General features: G+C 39.2%; 1 protein-coding gene across 2 annotated transcripts in view; it reads right to left on the bottom strand.

The window, feature by feature from the left end:
- Stk32a (serine/threonine kinase 32A) overlaps positions 1-21,083 on the bottom strand; it is a 123,377-nt gene extending 102,294 nt beyond the window's left edge. The window contains exons 1-2 of one of the 2 annotated variants that reach the window (XM_070036001.1): positions 21,022-21,083; positions 15,548-15,691 (exon numbers count right to left, since the gene is read on the bottom strand). In XM_070036001.1, the coding sequence (XP_069892102.1) occupies positions 15,548-15,599 (52 nt within the window). In that variant the 5' untranslated portion in view covers positions 15,600-15,691; positions 21,022-21,083. Of the gene's footprint in view, positions 1-15,547; positions 15,692-21,021 lie in introns of those variants that run through there. The other variant, XM_070036002.1, reaches the window with a different exon arrangement.
- Positions 21,084-22,622: the final 1,539 nt, after the last annotated feature.

Below are 22,622 nucleotides of genomic sequence, written 5' to 3'. Positions count from 1 at the left end.
GCACTCATAACCTGAGTTACAGAATTGTACGCTCTTTACATAACTACATAATAATAGTTGTGTTTTTTTTTTAAAAAATGCCTTTTTTCTCCCCTAGGTCAGGGATGTGGCTCAAGGGATAGAATGATTACAAAAGACCCTGGATTCAACCTCAACAGCACACCTTTCTTTTGATAGGATAAATCAACGTGTACAGTAGAAAAATATAGGTTTAAAAAAGTTTGCGAAGCTGTTAAAAGCAACAGGACATTTCTTATACAGATAATCAAATAATCCTTCTTTCCAATTCCCTCAACCATTGCCTCTACTTCTAGAGGGGCAGGGAACCACCAGCTGCTGAGCTATTGAGGATCTCCATGGTGTGTGTGTGTGTGTGTGTGTGTGTGTGTGTGTGTGTGTGTGTGTGTGTGTGTGTGTGTGTGTGTGTGTGTGTGTGTGTGTGTGTGTGTGTGTGTGTGTGTGTGTGTGTGTGTGTGTGTGTGAGCATTTCTTGGCTTTCTTCATTTGGCTTAGCACTTGGTTCTCTGGTTTGAAATGTTAGCAGAAGGATCATGAGGCTGGGAATAGCACCCTAAGGGGACAAAGAGGGAGCATGGCCTTTCCAACACCTTCATTTCATGCTTCCTGCCTTCAGAATGCAGAGAAAACAAGTTTTTCTTCATTTAAGCCACCTAACTTGGGATACTTAGAATAGCAGAGCTAGGAAATGAATACAATGCCTGACTCAAAAGTCTAAGCTCATTTACACTAGGCAGTACTACATTCTCTTCACATTCATCCCAAACACAAGGAGAATGACACATCCAATCTTGAAGATGAATAAAATGTTGAGGAGTAGAAATATTAGCTAATTATAATTCTACTTACAAAGTTGTGAAGCATACACTTACTGTTGAAGAAATAGATCTGAGACTCAAGCAGGGCAAGGCAGCTCTGTTAAGAACCTAGAAGGGAGAGTTCTGGAATTCTACAGCAGCACTCCAACACCCGGAAGAGGGGAGATTAAGAGGCAGCCATTCTGCTGTGCACCATTTCTGGTTTGTTTTTTTTTTTTTTCTTTTTTGGTCAGTCGTGGGGCTTGAACTCTGGTGCTGTTCCTCAGCTCTTTAGCTCAAGCCTACCACTCTACCACAGCACCACTTCCGGTTTTCTGGTAGTTTATCGGAGATAAGAGTCTCCTGGACTTTACTGCCTGGGTTGGTTTTAAACTGTGATCCTCAGATCTCAGCCTCCTGAGTAGCTAGGATTACAGGTGTGAGCCGCCGGCACCTGACTCCATTTCCACTCTTTTTTAAAATTTCTTTTAATTTTTTCTTTCCTTTTTAAATTGTTATCATAAAGGTGATGTACAAAAGAGTTATAGTTCCATAAGTCAGGTAATGAGCACACTTCTTTTCAGACAATGTCATCCCTTCCCTTGCTCTTCCCCAAATTTACCCCCATCTCCACCCACAAGTTGAATAGTTCATTTTCAACTTAGTGTATAATGAGTAATATTGCTGCATTTGTTTATCCTTTGTCCTTCCATTTCTTTTTTTTAAATAAGTGTTTCTTGTGAAAATACTGTGCAGAGGGATTGCAGTTACATGAGAAAGGTAATGAGTACATTTCTTATCAAGCATTGTTGCCTCCTCCTTTGTTTTTCCCCTAACATCCCTTCCCTTCTACCTTCTCAACTACAGCACCCCCTCCCCGCCTAAATTGTAAAGTTCATTTTTCAATATAGCATCTTGTATATCTCATTTTTGCAATGGGTCAACCTGTATCTCTATTTAAACAATTTGCTTTTTCCCTTCCCCTCCCCAAGTTATACCAACATCAAATACAGTGAAAACGGGTTATACAGTGGGGGAGGGACATACAAAGTAACAAAAAAAAAGTCATATGGTACCTTATAAATATGTTAGAAACCATAGCAAGAAAGAAAAAATCACTTGTGTCCCTATTTTGGGGTTCATTTTGCTTAACATCATCTTCTCTGACCTTTTCTGCTTGTCTCAGACATTGACTAATTATTGCAACTAAGGGAAACCATGGAATGTATGTTTCTTTGGGCCTGGCTTACTTCACTTAATCCATTTCCATTCTTAATGGATGTGCTGACCACTGAAAGTGCCCATGGTTATCTCAATCTGCATGAAAAATAAAACAATGCATTCTGGTCTTGAAAGCCAACTGCTTCAGGTTGGATAAGCAAAGGACTGGTGTGTCCAGCAGTGATGTGCAGCCTGCAGATTCAGGAATGGGCTTCACTATAGTTATTAGCTGACTACAGGGCTCCTTCATGAAAAATATCCTAAAGAAAACAGAAATGTTGTTCTGTACTGTCACATGAGAGTAAAGGCTGTAGTCTCCCCATAGTAAATGTCCTTCAAGGCTTTATTTTAAGAGCAACTCCACTCACGGAAATATACTTCCAAAGAATTAAAAACAGGCACTCAAACATATACTGTGCACTAATGTTAACGGTAGCATTATTCACAGTAGTACCAAAATAGAAATAACCTAGCTATCCAACACACATAAATAAATAAAGGTTGTAAATATGTAAAATAAAATATTATTCAGCCATAAAAAAGAATGAGGTTCTGATAAATTCTACATGAATGAGCTTTCATATTAAGTGAAGTGAGACAAAATAATGGATAAATCTGAATTTGACCTGGATGAGCAAAATTCGTAAGGTGAGAAAGTAGAATGAGTTACCAATAGCAGAATATAGAAGGAATTGAATTATTGTTCAATGGAGATAATATCTCTGTTTGGAAAGAAGAAGTCCTGGAAATGGACGGTTGTACAACATTATGATTGTCCTTAATGTTGCTGAATTCTATACTTAAAAATAATTAAAATGGCAAAATTTATGTATGTATATTTTTATTATAAAAATGCCTAAAAGGGAGCCAGTCTTAAATAAATGGTATAAAAAATGTCCACAAATCTTTTAAGTACTATACAAATCTTTAAAGTACTATTCATACTTGTAATTAATCCTATGTTAATAAACTAGTGAAACTTCTCTGAATATTATTTTGCTGTAGAAATGATTTAAAATCTCTAATATAAAGGATATTTATCCATTTACTCCTGCCACAAAAACTTCAGAATTAAAGAATAATTAAGCCATAAAGTCAAAATGCATTATATGTATGTATAAAATTAGCATAATGAAGCTCAAAAAATCTGTAAACTAAGTAAAGATTGGGATAGAAAAAGGGACATAAAAGTATTCATAGAGAGAGTCAATTTACTAGGCATGTAGTAATTAGATATGTATGTTTGTATATTTTATTTTGTTTTTATTTATTTTTTGGCTGGTCCTAGGGCTAGAACGCTGGGCCTGGGTACTACCCCTGAGCTTTTGTGCTCAGGGATAAGAGTCTCCCAGACTTTCCTGCCCCTGGCTTTGAACTGTGATCCTCAGATTTCAGCCTTCTGAGTAGTATATTATGAAATTTTAAATGTTTATATTGTAGAATTTGAGAGTCAGTAGACTGTACTTTCAACAAGTCAACAAATTTTAAGGAATTGAGACAAACTCACAATATGAGTGAAAATAAGGGAACAGAAATACATAGGAACACTATCCTAGATACACCTAGATTTTTATACATATGCATGGACTTTAGAAAGACTATTAGTGCTCAGTAAGGTAGAAAGTTGAACAAAACAGACCTGCCATGAAGTTACATTCTAATGACAAGAAAACATAATGAACAAATAAGTCAATTTAAACAAGAAATAATGTAGTGGGGAAAAGTTCTGAAGGATTCTAATACCCCAAAATATTAGTCATGGTTATATATGGTGTGAATAGTATCTTTTTTCATTTTGCATTTATTATCCAAGTTTTCTAGAACTCATATGCATTACTTTTGTAATTAAAATACTTTGCTGACATATATGCCTAAATACATAGATCCTTAGGGCAGCTGCAGTGAAGCTCATCTGCCTTCACATGGGACATTCCTTCCTTCCACAGTTCCCTCAATTGTAACTTCAGGAAGAACAGACATTACAGTCTTGAGTAAAGTCCACAGATACAGCAGGCAGGCCAATTCTGGTTAACAGGAACACAAGACTTAAGTGGAAATTCTTTTTTCAATTTCAATTGAGCCTTATTTTAAATCAATTTTCTTGATATTATGTTCTGAGTGGAAAATGACTTTTTTAAGGTAGCAATGACTTCAGTATTATATAAAAGTGAAAACAGATTTTTCTGCAGGCATTGTACAAAAGCACTTGATGGTGATGATGATGACGACAATGACGATGATGATGATGACGATGATGATGGGGAAGAGGAGATGGAAGATAAGAAGAAAAACAGGAAAGCAAAATTGGGAAAGATTTGGATAGTTGTCATTGAGATAGTGATTAGAAAATTTTGGGTTATAAGAAAGAAAGAAAAAAGCAGAGGTAAGCAAAGTCTCTTTCAAAGTAGTGCTAAACTCAGTGATTACTTCTAGGAAAGAAAGATCTCAATAAGAAAGCCACAATCAGTGATCATAGTGCCATCTACAATACACAAGTGTGGCTAACAGCAGAGGTGAAAATGAGTGTCCCTGCAAATGGAACTACTCTCTGCTCAGAACAGGATGCAGAGCTATACCCACCTTGGGTGCTTAATGATTCTCCCTACAGATGAAAATAAACCAGTGTTTGGTTATTTAAATGTGTCTCTTGGTTCTGGTTGTCTAGACTGGGAGAATACCTATGTTGAAACGAATGAGATTCATTTTATACAACGGTTCATGGTATAGTCTTTTTTTTTGGGGGGGGGGTCCAGTCATGAACTCTGGGCCTGGGCGCTGTCTCTTGGCTCTTCAGCTCAAGGCTAGTGCTCTACCACTTGAGCCACAGCGCCACTTCCGGCTTTTTTCTTTTTGCTTATGTGGTGCTGAGGAATCGAACCCAGGGCCTCTGGCATGCAAGGCATGCGCTATACCACTGAGCCACCTTCCCAGCCCAAGGTATAGTCTTATGACTGATTTCAGGTCAGTGGCTTTATGCATTATGATTGCTAGGTACTTTTACCACCACTTTTGACAAGAATATTCCTGCATGGGAAATGCAATTTAACATTGTTTACTTCACAATAAACTTCCTGAGGTACTCAGTACCTGTGTATGGAGGTAAGTGATGCTGAGAGCTTGGGAAACGTTCTGCACTACCTACCAACCCAGCCTACAACCTGGGAACCTGGGGCAGTGGCACCACCATGCCTTCAGTAAGAATGTCATGGTGAAGCTCACCTGAACCATCCCTTAATCAGCACACAGATCCCTTCTATGGATGGAAGATGGCAGAGTTCTGAGTTCCAGATCTGTACCAAGGAAAACATGGAGATGTGAGCCAAGGCTCACATTTTTCCCTTTAGCTATCACATGTAAACACAAACTGAAAGATCAAATTAATATAAATCTGGAGACTACAAGGTAGGACACCATCAAAACCCTTGTATACCCATGTTCATTATTGTACTATTCACCATAGCTGCATTGTGGAAATATCCCAGATGCCCTACAACAGACAAATGGATCAAGAAAATATTCTATGTTCTCAGTTTCTTTAGCTGGATGGCTCTTCTCTGCCTCCCTTCTTAATTTCAGCCTGTCCCTTTCTTTTCTCTCCCTCTCTCTTTCCCAAGGTAGACTCATAAATCCCCACCACCGAGACCCTGAGAATTAAAACCCATATCTTTGTATCTCTAGGCCAGATTTTGCCACTCATTGCTAGACATACCATTCCAGCCTTCTACTTGACATCTCCAGTTAGAAAAGCATCATTTCTAGATGCCCCTGCATGCTCAAGCATCTCAGCACTTACCTTGGTCCAGCAGAACATAGATTCAACCCCCATTTGTCCTTTCCATCTTGCCCTACATACAAACCATCATGAACTCCTTATTTTATATAAAGAAATACATGTTAAAGAAACGTTCATCTTTCATCACCACAGGCACTCTGTTGGCCCGGGCACTATCATCTTACACACTTCAACAAAGATAATGGTCTTAATAAAATAGGTCACTTCTGATTTTCTTTCTCATCTCAGCTACTTAACTAAGTTCTGTGCACAGCACTTATTGAATAATGCCATTATGGATTTGGATTTCATAGATCATAACAGCATATATTCTCTTCTGACCCTCTGAAAAATAAATCCAAGGAAGAAAAGGAAAAGCCAATATTGGATAGCTTTGATTTTTTTAATTTGCCAAGTAAAAGCATTGAAAGCTATAATTATGATAATTATAGTAATAATCACTAACATTCATTGAGCAATTACCATGTACCAGGCACTAGCTAAGTGCTTTACATGGATAATCTAAAAGATTTCCACAAAAACTGTACAAGGCAGACACTGTTATTAACCCCCTTTTACATACTAGAAAACAGGATTGGAGAGGCAAATTGCCAGTGTAAGCTCTCACTATGAAAAACAGTTTCTATTTCCACAAACTTAAATACAACATACAACAGCAGCACCGACGAAGGCATAAGCTCAGAATTAAAGTGAGTGGGTTTAAATTTATTACCATCAACACTATTACTCATCCTCATTTTTCTCTTCACAGACTAATGAAAACTGGGTCATTGTGTGGCATTCATCTAGATGGTGTCTAGGAAATCCTGATTTTCCCTGTAACTCTGTAACACCAGGGTACTAGTTAAGGTTAAAGGTCAGCTATAAATCCAATCGCTGGTAAAAATCATGTAATTCACTGTTCTAGCATCATCCCAAATGGCTAGCAGCAAACAGTTAAGACTAATACATTGAGAACTTGGCAAGAGCTTTAAGAATGCAATTGGAAATTCTCCAGAGACGTGTCCTCCAAAGATGGCAGTTGTCTGCCCTGTCAGCACTTCCTTTTTATGAATGGTGCCTAAGAAATCTGGGGTTTACTGACACCATCACTGGGGCCAAGAACAAACAATGGACACTAACAATTCTTCTGCTGCTTGGTTCCCAATTCATAAGTTTGTTTGGAAGTTAGGAACACAATGACACTTACTTTACAAGAAATAACTTCTTCTTCAGATGCAGAGCAGTTGGGAGAAATGGTGGATTAACATTTCTCGCCTTAGATGAATAAAAGTCCCGGTAGTAAGCAAACTCTGTCTTGTCATACTTCAAATTCATTTTGGGTTGTATTTGTTTAATTGAATTCATGTTCTAGAGCCATCAAACAATATACATTACCAGTGAACATATTTGATTTTCCCGGATGCTAGCTTTCTATATATCATGGGTTATGCTAATAAATCATATGAGAGTTAGTAAAGAGGGGATTTATTAAGTATCTACAGAGAACAGCATCTAGACTCCTTACTCAATTTTTTTGACTTAAGGTCCAAGGAATAGGGGTTGGCATGTAAATAAATGTCTGTAAGATACCTTACAGCAAAGGTCACACAATACCACTAAAAATATGAACCAAAGGTAACCCATAATCTTTATGTGTATGCATGTGTGTGTGTGTGTGTGTGTCTGTGTGTGTGTGTGTGTGTGTGTGTGTGTGTAAGAACAAATAAGTTTTTTTTTTACATTTTAAACTGTTTAGGAAAAGTCAAAAGAATAATACTTAATTTGGCAACTGAACATTTTTTGAAATTCAAATCTCAGTGTCCAGAAATGATTTTTATTGTAAGAGCCATATTCATTTCTGCAATGTCTATGACTACTTCCAAATTACAAGAATTGTTGTGACAGATACTTTCCACATTGCCCTCAAAGTATAAAATATGCACTATCTAACACATTAGAGAAAAAAAGTTACTTTTGTTTTTATAGGATTTGAATTTAAGGCCTGAAGCTCCCTCAGGTTGCTTGTTAAGCTGTTTATCTATCACTTCAGCCATGCCTCCAGGCCTGCTTTTTGGTTGTTGTTTTGGAAATACACTCTGGAGGACTTTTCTTGCTCAGGCTGGCTTTAACCTTTGATATTTTAGATCTCTGACTCTCAAGTAGCTAGTATTACAGAAATGAGCCACACCACCCAACTCATTATAGAAAAGTATGACAGAATCCCTATTTTAAATGAGTGCTTTATCTAAAGATAAAGACTATTCAATTATAAGGTAAAGTTAATTTTTATCAACAAAATTCCTCAAGAAAGGAAGGAAAAAATAGTTTATGAAGTAAAAGTAACACTTTTTATAAAGCTTACTGAATCAAAAATTTATAGCCCTAAAAATTTCTACACAGTTTTACTTTGATCATATAAACTGTAGTCATGATCACATTTGATAAATCATCATTCCATTTTTGGATAAGTTTTTGTTTCCAAATGAAACTTCCATGGCCATATGGCAATGCATAGGTAAAAATCTCTAAATAATTGGTAAGACTTGAATGTGTGAAGTGACATCAAACACTGTCATTGTTATTAAAATCACAGCTGCAAACCAGCAGAAATTTGCTGTCTGGAAGGTCTTTGTGCCCATTCTTACTGAAGATACTAGCCTTTGAGTGATGATCAAGTTGTCTGAACACAGAAATTGACTTAGAGACTTATTTTTATAATCTATGTAGCTCTGAGATTAAGATTTTTAAGTGTCTATGATTTGTTATTCAGTAATCAACAACTAACTTCACCAGAATTTGTTCATATGATGCTCTTAATTTTAATATTATAAGCAATCATATTGCTGATATAATAGTTGATGTCACCAATTTGACACTTTTCTCAGGAGAAACACACATCTCAAAATTAAACTAAGCTACCTGTGTTTTTCTCATTAATTAGATTAACATGAATTTTGCTATAATACAGCATATGAAAAAACTTTCAGAGTCAAATGATGGCTCTTCCTTGTGGAATACAAGTGGAATAGAAAAATTCTATTTTTTTAATAAATTGCATGACAGATACTTCACACACAAAAAATACTAAGCCAGCAGGAAAAAAATCAATGGAAAAAGGATATGTCTAAATGAAAAAGACTTGATTGCAATCTTTGGTTTCCAAAATTGAAATTTATAGAATAATATGTACCAAAAATATTAAAATGTTTTTCATAAAAATAATCACTTTAGGGCTGGGAAGTTGGCTCAGTGGTAGAGCGCTTGCCTTGCATGCCTGAGGCCCTGGGTTCGATTCCTCAGCACCACATAAGCAAAAAGAAAAAAGCCGGCAGTGGTGCTGGGCTCAAGTGGTAGAGTGCTAGCCTTGAGCTGAAGAGCTGAGGGACAGCGCCCAGGCCCAGAGTTCAGGCCCCACGACCGGATCTCCCCCCCAAAAAAATAATAATCACTTTAAAATAAAAATGAAAAAGAAGATTGAAATATCAGTTCTTTAGATAATTTTAGAATAGACTAATCATTTTAATAGGCTAACGACATAGTGGACCTTCAAAAGTGAGAAATAACTTTTTTAATTTATGTAGATTCTCCACCACATGACTCAGAACTTACTTCTCTGGGAACCACAAAGATGGTATATATCCTTCCAGTTTGTTTCCTTCTCCCTCTCCAATCCCTTAATGACAAATAAAGTGCTTACAAGTTTAAATTATTTCAGTAAGCAGTGTGACCTGATGTGATTTCCACCAAATGGCTTCACTGAAGCTTAGACTGTTCAAGATGTCCTATGATTTAGAGAAGACAATTCTCACTAGAAAATTTTCCTCTATGTAAAATAATAAATGTAACAGAAGGCATTGCTCAAGCCTGTGTCTCCTCAGGGACAATACATGGACACTCAAATAACAGATTCTCAGTCCTGCATGGCTGCTGGAATCGATTCAGGACTATCCTATTTCTCTTGGATTGCAAATCTGTGGCTAATTTTCTTGATCCAACATTTTGAAGGACCCCATTGCCTCTGTCAAGAAGATGTTGGGAAACTGGAACCAACTACATATCCTAGGAGACCAGCGCTGCCAAATGAAAGAACTTTGAGTTTTCACCAAGTCCAAAGAATAATGCAATAAGCCAGCTCTCTCTCTCTCTCTCTCTCTCTCTCTCTCTCTCTCTCTCTCTCTCTCTCTCCTTCTCTCTCTCCCCCCTCTCTCTCTCTCTCTGTTCTCTCTCCCTCTCTCTCTCCCTCTCTCTCTCCCTCTCTCTTCCTCTCTCTCTCTCCCTCTCTCCTTCTCTCTCCCTCTCTCTCCCTCTTTCTCTCTCTCCCTCTCTCTCTCCCTCTCTCTCTCTCTCTCTCTCTCTCTCTCTCTCTCTCTCTCTCTCTCTCTCTCTCTCTCTCTCTCTCTCTCTTTCTCTGAAAGCTCAAGACATTAATGAACTCTTTAGAGAAACTTTTTAACCTAAGGCCAACTTCACTACAATACTCCAGGCACAAATGCTGCTCTTGGTTTCATTCTGTATTTTTTGCATTTATACTTTTGCATATTGTATATTACACAATTCACATATTACATATTACACAATTTTCTCCTTTTCTCATATTGAAAATTCCAGTCTCTCCTGTTTTTAAAAGTGATTGTTTATCTGTAAGTTAACCTGGAAAACTCCAGTGATCTGACATTTTCCCCCCACATCCCATGTATTTGTTCCCACTAATGATCTCTGACTTTTAAAATGTGTTTATTGGTGTTGGTGGTGGTGATTTTTTGTGAAACAAACAAGCAACAACTGAATAAAACATAAACAGTGAACTTGGAAAATAAAGTGGATTTAAGGGGAAAATGTGAATATTAAAAACAAGACTCAACTATACTCCTTTAAAAAAAACCTCAAAATGTTTTACTATGGAATTATTCCATTTAGTAAGGTAGGTACAGGGGACAACTTTTCATTGTGTCTGTTCATCAAGTAGAATTATTTACCAGTTTTAAAGTTAAAAAAAAAACAAAACTAGGCATCAGTGGCTTCATTTGGAATACTAGTTACTCAGAAGGCTGAGGTCTGAGATCAAGATTTCAAGTCAGACAAGAGATTATTGTCTCCAATTAACCAGTAAGAACTCGAGGCAGGGGTACAGGTGGACCCACTGCAACAATGAGATGTACAAGTCGTTATGTCGAAAAACAAACTTTGCAACTTTGGCTGGGGGGAGTGGGGGGGGGATGGGAAGGGAAGGAGAAACAAAGGAGAGGCAACAATGCTTGATAAGAAATGTACTCATTATCTTGCCCATGTAATTGTAACCCCTCTATATGGTATTTTCACCAAAAAAAAAAAAAAAAGAAGCTGAGCAAGGGCCTGAGTTCAAGTTCTAGTATCATACAAAAGAAAAGAAAAAAAAGAAAGAGAATAAGAAGGGACACAGGGAGGAAGAGAGAGAGAGAGAGAGAAAGAGAGAGAGAGAGAGAGAGAGAGAGAGAGGATGAGAGAGAAAAACAATGAAAGAGAATAGAAAGCCCCAGAGAAGTTAGAAGTTAAAAGTGTTTTTGTCCATTCAATAACTTGGCTTCTTATAAAGGATTTTTAAAGGTTTTTACATAATCTAATTGAATCCAATTCAATCAGTAGAATTATATGTAGATCATATTCACTATGTTGTCCAAAAAGTTGTATTTCATAGTATTTCAAAGAGTTCATGCTTAGTTACTCTGATGCAAATAAATATTACTTTTAATTAGTATTAATTGGGTGGTTGCTTTATGAGGAACACCTTTGCATTATTTTCCTTAATCCTCACAATTACTCAGTAAAGTATGATCATTATTACTTGTATTTTACAAATAAATATTTTGCACAATACAGGTAACAAAGGTGAAACTTATTGCAATCAAATAACTTGCCCAATTGTCTCTCTGAATTAATTTCTTAATAATGATTCAGGCTTGGAGATATTTTTTATGGTACCCCCCTTCAGAGCAGTTTCTAACTAGTCACATTGAAGTGTTTAATAGTGATTGGTCAAAATACTTCCCCTTTATTTTTTGTCATAGAAAGATGCAGATCAATAGTGTGTGGAAAGTTGAGATTTGTAGATATCAAGTCTTTGAACCATTCTAATATCAGAAAGATATTGATATTTTTAGTCTGTTATTCTCCCACTATAAAACCATGTTAACACAACTAGAAAAAATATATTATCAAAAATTAAAAAGTATTAATGCTTCAGTAATTTTGCTTGTAGGTAAATATCCACAAGAACTAAAAACAGGGATATAAATGGACATCTGTTTGCCAATATTTTTAAGCAAAATTGTTCACAATAATCAAACAGTGGGAAAAACCAAATGTTACTTGAGTGCTGGAAAAATAAACAACAAAAAAAACAAAATAGTCATAAAATGTACTATTAGTCAGCTTTCAAAGGGAAGGGAATTCTGACACATGCCAGAACATATATGAATCTTAAAAACAACCACAAAAGGTTAAATTTGATATGATTCCATTTATATCAAGTTCTAAGAATATTCAAATTCATAGAAACAAAGTTATATGCTGCTTGTTAAGGGCTTGTTGAACCAGAGAATAGGAAATTTATGACAAAGTAGGTATAAGTTACAGGTTGGGGAGACGGAAAATGTCAATAGATGATTAGTGGCAATGAGTGTTAACAGCATGTAAGCATTTAATGCCTTAGACTTGGACATTTAAAATCATCAAAGTGGACTGAGTGTGGTGGCTCATGGGTAATCCCAGCTACTCAAGGATAGATAGATAAACAGGAGGTTCATGGTTCAAGGTCAAAAAGAAAGACTCATCTCAACAGAGAGCTGGGCTTGCTGGCATGCCTTTCATCCAGCTTTGCTAAGAATGTGTAAACAGGGAAGTCATGGTCCAGGCTGCACAGGCAAAACTCAACACTCTGTTAAAACAACAACAAAAACAAACAAACAAATTTAAAAAACCCAGAAACTGAAAGGGCTAAGGATGTGGTTCAGGTGATGGAGCACCTGCCTTGTAAGTGTGAAGCCCTGAGTTCAAACTCTAGTACTGGTGGATTGTGTGTGTGTGTGTGTGTGTGTGTGTGTGTGTGTGCCACAATAAAAATAAATAATTATGACTTAAGTATGCACTGAGATATAAAAGCTAAGGCCACAAAATCACATTCTCATTTGAAAAGAAGATAAAGAAAATGAGCTCAACAGTAAGCAAATATACTACTACTTTTCTGTTTACCAGCATTGTAAACCTCATGTGTTCTCACTAAAGATCAACATTTTAACAACAGATGATATTGCAAGATCAGAAAGACAAGTGTTGGGCTGAATTCTAGCAAGAATCGCTTATCTCAAGGGGCATCCAGAACAAGGTATCTTATTTCTTAATTATAAGTGAAATGAACAAAGACACTTTTCTGTTAGAAAGAGATTTTTGAAACATTACTTTGGGCAAATTGGCTTGAGTTTCTTCTCAAATCTCTGGAAGAAAAGAGCCAATAATTGTTTATTACAAACTGGAATTCTTTTTCACAGTACTATTTAAATAATTAAATTGGTTCATTTTAGTGCCCTAGATTCAGGTCCAGTGTGATTATTCATACAAAAATATGGATATAAAAATGACACAGACATTAGGACTCTCGAATTAATCAATGCTTCCCATTGTTCTTGTTTTTATTGGTCAGAATTTCCTCAGCAATCAAATAAAAATGTATTTTGTACTCTATCCAGAGGAGCCAAGGAGCCAAATGAACTTTCCAGAATGTACTGAATTAAAAAAATAAATTCAACAACCTTATAACCATATTAATGTGTCAATTAAATACAGCCACACTGGTCAGAGAATGATAGGATAGAGGTAGCCATTCATGCCCAGGTTTGTCATGATTTGAGTTTTGGACCTGGTTTCTCTGTGTTTGAACTAGTCAGCTCCTATCTTCACAGAGCTAGCTCCTCAACTTTTGAGGCTTCAAATCTCACCTCCCTGATCAGCCCTAACCATGCCTGGTCACTTACTTCCTTAGTGACATTGTAACACCATCTGAAACTTTCTGGGTGGTGCATTCATTTGTTTACTTGTCTATTTGCCCTCTTTCATGAGGACACAGACTACAGAGAGACAGAGTGAGACCATTTTGGTTCTTCCACTGTTCTTTATTTCTTACCGTGTGAACCTGCCCTTCTCTTTCCTCTGCTCTCAAGTGTGTGTGTGTGTGTGTGTGTGTGTGTGTGTGTGTGTGTGTGTATGTGTGTGTGTGTGTGTGTATGTGTGTGTGTGTGTGAGTTTGGAAGCTAGTACTGCAGGAAGCATGGGCCCATTGCTAGGCTCAGCTCTCTCCATTATGGATATTTCAATGGATTCTTCCACTGGATGCAGCAGTAGACAACAAAAAGATAGCAGGTTGTTATGATATATGTTGTTAAGAAAGATTTGCCTGGTTCTTAAGCCTAACTCTAGTTCAACATTGTTTTTTGTTTGTTTGTTGTTTGTTTTGCAAGTCCACTGGAGGCAGTTATAATGCAGTGCCTCTTTTCTAGTTGTCATGATCCACTGAGTGTATAGTTGTCATGATGCATTGAGCTCCCTATGAAAAGGACTGGCTATGTATTCTCAGCACACACCTATACCAGCACCATCAAATGTGTAGTATCCTCACAAACTGCTAGCTCCCTTTCGCTCTGTTCTATGAAGACTTGCCCTTATGTAAACATTTGTTCAGAATATACAGGGAGCACGATGCACCAGATCAATAAAAGGCAAGTCTACTTGTCTTTTCGCTTTAGGGATGGAAAAATCATGGAGCATCTCCAGACTCCAGAGGCTTGTTTAGAATACTTGCTAAAGCAAAGGAAGAGAAAAAAATAGCAATGGGAAAAATGTTAAGATCTTTACAGCTACACATGTCCCTTTCATTCACATACACATACTTATTTACATGACAGACTAGCAAATGGAAGTTTTCATCTTGGGTGGCCATGAACCTTCTGAAAATAAGTACTTTTTGTTACAAAAAAGGGGCAAACTAGAAGATTGCCATGCTTAGGGATCAACTGTACTTATGTGGTTGAGGGATATAATCTTAGATTGGAATATTTGCCCCAAACTAGTGCTCTACCACTTGAGCCACAGCTCTATATCTAGCTTTGTAGTAGTTACTTGGAGATAAGAGTCACAGACTTTTCTACCTGGGCTGGTTTCAAACCATAATCCTTGGATCTCAGCCTCCTGAGAGCTAGGATTACAGAAACCCCAGGGGTTTCTTTCATTATAACCTCAGGTGGTGAATTGTGTCTTGGACCAGAAGCACAGCCATTGGAAGTCCACAAGTCACCCACCTGGAGTAGCTGGGGTTTCTTAATATCATGAGTACTGATTATTATAAGGAATTTTCTGCAACACCTAGAAATGGTGGTCATGTCCTCTGTGAAAGAAGCAACATTTGTTTATTCGATAAATGAACTACCCCATTGCCATCACATACTTGAAACATTGTTCCCTTTGGACAAGTGAGCACCCTGGTATAGCTTCAATTAAGAAAACTTCCAGAGGTCTCTCAGAAAATAAACGAATACAACCCAGCTATTAGCACAGAGAATCCTTCAGTTTACTCTTGCATTTTTACCTTTTTCTTTAAAGCCCACACTTTACATGTAGATCATGCTTACATTTTACATGTAAAACTCGGAGTGTGTATTTGAAATTCATGAACTTCCAGTTTTTGATGTCAGGATCTAGCCTGTCTTACCATCTGCATTTTCATCAAACACTGGTGGTTTGCTTGACGTGTTGGCTCCCATGGTCAAGTCTGCTCTAATATGGGCCCTCCAGTTACATTATCCTGTAGTGTTCTCGTCCTAGCTCAAAAGAGGTTCCAGAAACAGTTGTGTATCTAGAAGAAAAATAAAAGCAATGGTACTCTTATATCAAGGAATAGAATAGATGTCTTAGATATAGATTATGTCTAAAATATTAGTCTAATCTATATCACTACAATCAAAATTTCTATCCTTGAATATTTTGAATTTATTAACAATAAAACATCAAGCCAAGCCAGGCACTGGTGGCACATGCCTGATATCCTAGCTACTCAGCAGAGATCTGAAGGTCAAGGATTGAAGCCAGCTTGAGTAGAAAAGTCTATGAGATTCTTATCTCTAATTAACCACCCAAAAGCCAGAAGTAGAGGTGTGGCTCAAACAATACGAGCACCAGCCTTAGTGAAAAACCAATTTAGAACATGAGGCCCCAAGTTCAAGCCTAATTACTATCATAAACCACCACCACCAACATCAACATCAATCCAGGGGAGAACCCAATGCATGGCTTCATCAGTACAAACAGCAACATGTTTGAACTTACAAAGCAGGAAGAAAGCAAAAATATTTCCCCTGTGCATGAAAACAAGGAGGTGAGCAATATTTCAACAACTCTAAAATAAAAAAAATAACATTGGTGAATTTCTATATTTTTAAGAAGATATGCTCATTGCAGATTTTCCTTTTGGCTGCGTGACCAACAACTCTAATTTCCTTCATCATAAAAATGTACTTGCCCGGGGCTGGGAAGGTGGCTCAGTGGTAGCGTGCTTGCCTTGCATGCATGAGGCCCTGGGTTCGATTCCTCAGCACCACATAAGCAGGCAAAAAAGAAAAAAGAAAAAAAAATTAACTATAAAAAAAAAATGTACTTGCCTGTCTTTCCCCTGCTATGGAAAGTACCACACCATAAAAGGAACAAGCTCTAAATTAGGCTTTACCACACCAGCAAGTGGCTCAATTTCTTTAAATATGCTTCTTTTTTTCCTTTTTTTCTTTTCCTTTCCTTTCCTTTCCTTTTCTTTTCTTTTTTTTTTTTGTGGTAGTAGAGTTTAAACTCTGGATTTCATGCTTGCTGAGCTTCATTGCTCATGGCTGAACTTCATTGTTCTACCACTTCCAGCCCATATGTTTTGCTAGTTAATTGGAGATGGAGTCTCTCAGATGTGTCTGCCTGTGCTGGTTTTGAACCATTACTCTGCCTTCTGAATAACTTAGGGAACAGATATTAGCTCCAGGCACGGGGCCTTAAACATGCTGCTGCCCCCGCCACTGCCTCCTCCTCCTCCTCCTCCTCCTCCTCCTCCTCCTCCTCCTCCTCCTCCTCCTCCTCCTAATCCTCATCCTCATCCTCATCCTCTTCTCTCCCTCTTCCTCCTCCTCTTCCTCCTTCTCTTCCTCCTCCTCCTCCTTCTCCTTTATCCTCTCTTTTCTCTCTCCCTTCCTTCCTTCCTCCCTTCCTTCCTTCTCTCCTTCCTTCTTCTCTTCCTTCCTTCTCTCCTTCCTCCCCCCTCCCTCCCTCCCTCTCTCTTTCTCTCTCTCCCTTTCTTCCTTTTTTTCTCTTTCTTTCTTCTTTCTTTCTTTCTTTCTTTCTTTCTTTCTTTCTTTCTTTCTTTCTTTCTTTCTTTCCTTCTTTCCTTCTTTCTTCCTTTTGTTCTTGTGATGGTCCGAGAGCTTGAACTAAAGGCCTGGCACCCTCCATGAACTACACTTTGCCTAAGGATGGTGCTCTACCATTTGAGACAAAGCTTCACTTCCAGCTTTGGGAGGGTTTAACTGAAGCTAAGAGTCTCATGGACTTTCTTACCTGGGCTAGCTTCAAACCATGGTCCTCAGATCTCAGCTTCCTGAGTAGCTAGGATTTCAGGCATGAGCCACCAGCTCTGGACTATAACCATAGAATTTAATCCCTTTTGTTGGAATTACAGGTCTGTACCACCACGTTCAGCTCTAACTACATTTGTCTTTATGTGCTGATTTGTGTGCATACACACCCATATACATTTAATTCAATAGATCATATTTTTACAACAAAACTGCTAAACAATTGTTGATTACTCAAAAGCTCAAATTAAATGAGTTTATCTGAGTAGTAAAACTCCCTTTAAAAAGTAGATGAGTAGGGGGCTGGGAAGGTGGCTCAGTGGTAGAGCGCTTGCCTTGCATGCTCAAGGCCCTGGGTTCGATTCCTCAGCACCACATAAGAAAAAAGCTGGAAGTGGAGCTGTGGCTCAAGTGGTAGAGTGCTAGCCTTAAGCTGAAGAGCTGAGGGACAGCGCCCAGGCCCAGAGTTCAGGCTCCACGACCGGACCCCCCCCCCCCAAAAAAAAAGTGGATGAGTGGCCACTAGAATGGGAGTGGGGAATATCAAAGCCTTCCTCAGAAATAACCAGCTCAGATAGCTGTAAGGACCAGGAAGCTCATGCAAATAAGCAAACTGACCATGTATATGATATTAGTGCACTATGAGGGCCAGGGGGAATCTGGCTTCATCTGAAAGAAGTAACTGTGCTCAGATCAAGAGATTGCTGCCAGCTGGAAGCAGGTGGCTCACAACTGTATTCCTAGCTACTCTGGAGGCTGAGATCTGAGGATCTTAGTTTGAAGCTAGCCCAGGCAGGAAAGTCCATGAGCCTCTTGTTGCCAATTAACAACCAAAAAGATAGACATAGAGCTGTGGTTCAAATGGCAGAGTGCTAACCCTGAGAAAAGAAAGGTTAGGGAAAGCATCCAGATACTGAGTACTAGTCCCATGACTGGCATAGAATTATTGTTGCCAACCAAAAATATGAAACCAGTAGACCACAGCTTCACATCTACCAAAACAGGGAAAATATCCAAGTTTTATAAAATCATGATTTCAAATTCAGTTCAGGTATATAACAAGAAAATTTCATGCTTGGGACAAATATGGCTCACAAATATAGTTATCTGGACAAAACATGGGGTAATTAACTCCATCCCTGAGAAATAAAATGCAAAAAATAATTATTAGGGCCTGTTATTTTTCACAGGACAATATTTCCTTGTTTTAACTTTATTTTTTATACTTGGTGATAGACATCACTTAAGACTTTTTACACATGAAGGAAATACAGATTGGAAGTAGAATTAGCAAAAGTGTCCAGGACAACCTGAGTTATGGAACAATTATAGAAAAAGAGGATTTGAGAAGCCTCTAAAGATGTGTAGAAGAAAGGGTCATTTGTTCCATCAGGAAAAATGTTAAGTAAAGTCTTTATTTGGAAGGCAGATTAATTAAACAATTGCTACTTTTCATACTAAAAGCCAATTGCTGGCAAAGTGCCTTGTGGACTTTAAAAAGTCATTAAATGGAAGGGGGCGGGGAGAGTCAGCAATTAGGAAGCAACCAATTAATGGGTAAAGGAAGGGAGCAGGTGTAACAGGTGGCTAAAGGAAGCTCAGTGGGATTATTGAGATTCAGGAAGGTAGAAAGTGCCCCACTGTCTCTGTAGGCTAAAAAAATCAAAATGCTTTTAACTATGGTAGAAAAAGGAATTCAGAAGAAGCCATAGGATGCTCTTTCTGCTTTACTGAGGGTTAAGAAGCAAATCCAGTGCCCTTTGAGTTTTATTAGAATCCAGAACAAGTCAAATTCACATTCTGTAAAACCCTGTCAAAAGCATTAAGAAAAGTGAATTGGTTCTAAACCAGCCATGCATTTTAAAGACTGCGGACTTGGGCCACAGCCTATTTATTTTGTACTTATAATCCTAGTACATGAAGCTTTCACAGCAAGAACACAATACTACTATTTATATAATTTTCTTTACACCTTGAATTTTTCCTCTAGTAGTTCATCTTCCTGATACCAGGCATTGACTTTGCACACTGCAGATGCAGAGATTGGCAGGAGTATTGTTGAGATTTTCAACATTTCTGAGTTTCATTCTAGTGTGCAAAATCTTGTTGACCATATATCCAGTTATTTTTTAAGAGAAAGAAAATGTACCAAAGGAGAACCCTCTTAAAATATAAGGACAGGCAAAGAGAAGTATTGGGTGGTGGCTTAATATCCTCTTCCTCTATTGTACTTGACACACACACAATCCCACTTAGAACTGATTGGTCTTTTTCTTTCCCATGTGGGTAATAAAAATTAAATCACTTTCATAACCAGGAAGAAATCAACCCTTCACTTGCAGGAAAACAGAACTCCATTCTTTCCATTCTGCTGAGTAGAGCTAAATGCATCTGTGAGGCTCTGTACAAAACCTCCTGAACCCTCTACCCTTTCCCCCAGCTCTTAGTTCTATGCCCGAAGCATTAGACACCAAGAACACAGTCAGAATGCATGGAAATGAAATCCAAAGCATAGGAAAACATAAAAGGAAGAGCTATTCCTCCTACAGCAACACAGGGAGTGTTCAGAGTCTACCCTAACCCAGGCAATGATCATTGTCTACTCATGTAGACAAATTTCTTAATGCCAACATTTCAGCTTTGGGGGCCTGTTAGGAGGAAGGAGGAAGGCTTCTCTGAGCCCCTAAATCTCCCTGGAAACTTAGGATTCCAATTCTAGGAGAATGGGAGAGAATATATCAAGGAGACAGAAAGTGTACATTTCTGAGAGAATGGTTTAGACTTCATTGTTACAATATGGACATGGACATACTTTATTTTTGCATTAGATAAAACACAACTTCTTAAGGCAAGGACAATTTAGAAATGCAGGAGAGAAAGGAAATATGAAAATATCCAAGTTAGCAATTCTCCCAGTCAATAATTTATATTTTTTCCAACTTTGCTTTATCAGTTTTCGATATCAAGACAGCATTTCACATTATTCCACATGCCAGATCGATTGCCTTCCGACAGACATGATCATAAAATCTGGTGTGCATGCTCCCTTCTGTGATTTTTTACATTCATAAGCCGAGGAAGAGGCATCGTGAAGTATATGTATATATTTTTACATCTTGCTGTCTTCATTTACCAAAGTATTTCAGAGATTTAAGTACAAGCATGCTAATCCCTATAGTGCTGATTTCCTCTTTTTAAGTGCTGTATAGCAGTCCATTATACAAGTACAACAGACTCTACTTTCCTGTGTAAATTCTTCAGCCTTGAGGTGAGGAAGTCGGAGTCAAGCATTACAAAAACAAGTTTAGCTTGTTTGAAAGCTGCCTGGAAAAAAAGAAAATCCGAGGCGCAACACCTGCCCTCGCCTGTATCAGCCCAGCAAGTATTTCTTTAGGTCTGTGCCTGGGTGAGAGTGGATGGAAGGCTGGAGAAGCAGGTGGGGGGAACAGATTCCTAGGATTGCCCCAGCCCCCATCCGGCGACTGGAGTTACCTTGCCCCACTGCCTTTGTGTGGTTTCTCGTCCCCGCTAACTTCCAGCTTCCCTCCATGCTCATGAGATGTGGATAACCACTACTCACCTAGACGAGGTTCCTTCTCCAGTCCGTCCTAGAAGCTCAGAAAGACGCCCTAGCGACAACTCCGGCGAGGCGCGGGCTGCAGGACGCGGCGGCGCGGCTGCGAGCCGGGGACCTTGGGCACCTGCGCTGCCCTGGGATCTGGGACCGCGGGCGAACGGAGCGCGCAGCGCCCGGGGAGGGCGGATCCCGGCCGTAGGGCGCGAGGCGCAGCTGGCCCGCCGGCGTCCCCGCCTGGCGCCCTCCCCGCAGCGCCCCGGCTGTCTCCTGGGTGTGAGCCAGCGCCTGGGGACCGTGCGTCGCCGGCAGAGGCCGGACGGGGCCGGGAGAGAGCGAGGAGGGAGGGGAGGATTGTGGGCGCGGTTCCGAGACCTCAGTGGGTGTCCCACGGCACCCTGGCTGGCGCAGGAGCCACTGGGACGCGCAGAGCGCGCCCCAACTTCCTGGACCGGGGCGAGGTCCCCCCCGAAATGACCCTTGGAAAAGACCCAGGCATCAATGAGTGTGTGTCCCAGAGAGGTATGGGGAGGGAGGGCAGGTCCTGGCCTGTGGATCTTAGACAATCCATCAATCAATCGGGCAAGACTTCATTCAGATTTCCATTGGAAAATGAGACCCGAAAGAACATTAAGGATCTTACAGGTTCCAAGAGGAAAGACCTTTTAACCACTAGGGTCTGGTAGCTATCCTCATTTTACTCCTGAGGCAACTGAGGCACAGAGGTAGGAATTACTTGCTCAGTGTAGGGTAGCATTTGGTGAAGAGAATCTTTTGGGGAGACCCAGGTTTCCTGATGCCCAACCTGCAACTTCCCCTGGTATCTTTGTTCTCCTGGCTTTCTCCTGGAGGACGCAGGGGTGGAGGACACAGGGCTCAGGGGAGAAGAAACCCTACAGGAAATTCCCATGCTCTCTTCCTTGGCAGCCCCTTCCACTTCTCTGTGCAATTATCGACATGATTGAAATCACTTATTTAACACAGAGTCCGTACACACACCAAGGGAGGACTGCCACATAGATTGCTCAAGTAGCAACCACAAAGTAGGAGAAATGCAATGAGGAGCCTAATCTGGGGACACAATGGGGACATCTTTTCCTACGCTGTGTGAATGCTGATCACTATCCCCAAATATTTAGTCTATCTCTTTTTTCCTTTCTTTCTTTTATCCTCCTTCCTTCCTTCCTTCCTTCCTTCCTTCCTTCCTTCCTTCCTTCCTTCCTTCTTTCCTTCCTTCATCTCTCCTTGTCTCTGTCTGTCTGTCTGTCTGTCTGTCTGTCTGTCTGTCTGTCTGTCTGTCTCTCTCTCTCTCTCCCTCTCCCTCTCCCTCTTCCTCTGTCTGTCTGTACTTATGTGCTAGTACTGGGGCTTGAATGCAGGGCCTGGCACTGTCCCTTAGCTTTTTTTTTTTTTTTGCTCAAGTCTGCCACTCTACCACTTGAGCCTCTTCTGCCTTTTTTTGATTATGTAGACCTAAGAGTCTCAGAGATTTTTCTGCCCTGGATACCTTTGAACTAAGAACTTCAGATCTCATCCTCCTAAGTAGCTAGCATGAGCCACCAGCATCCAACTCTTCCATTATTTTTAAACAGTGGAATTTTAAAACG

Source organism: Dipodomys merriami, unplaced genomic scaffold (genome assembly GCF_024711535.1).
Source record: "Dipodomys merriami isolate MVZ:Mamm:240054 unplaced genomic scaffold, mDipMer1.0.p SCAF_27, whole genome shotgun sequence".
NCBI classification, from domain to species: Eukaryota; Metazoa; Chordata; class Mammalia; order Rodentia; family Heteromyidae; genus Dipodomys; species Dipodomys merriami.
Note: the sequence above shows the minus strand (reverse complement) of the source record. Positions and strands in the feature narration are given on the sequence as shown.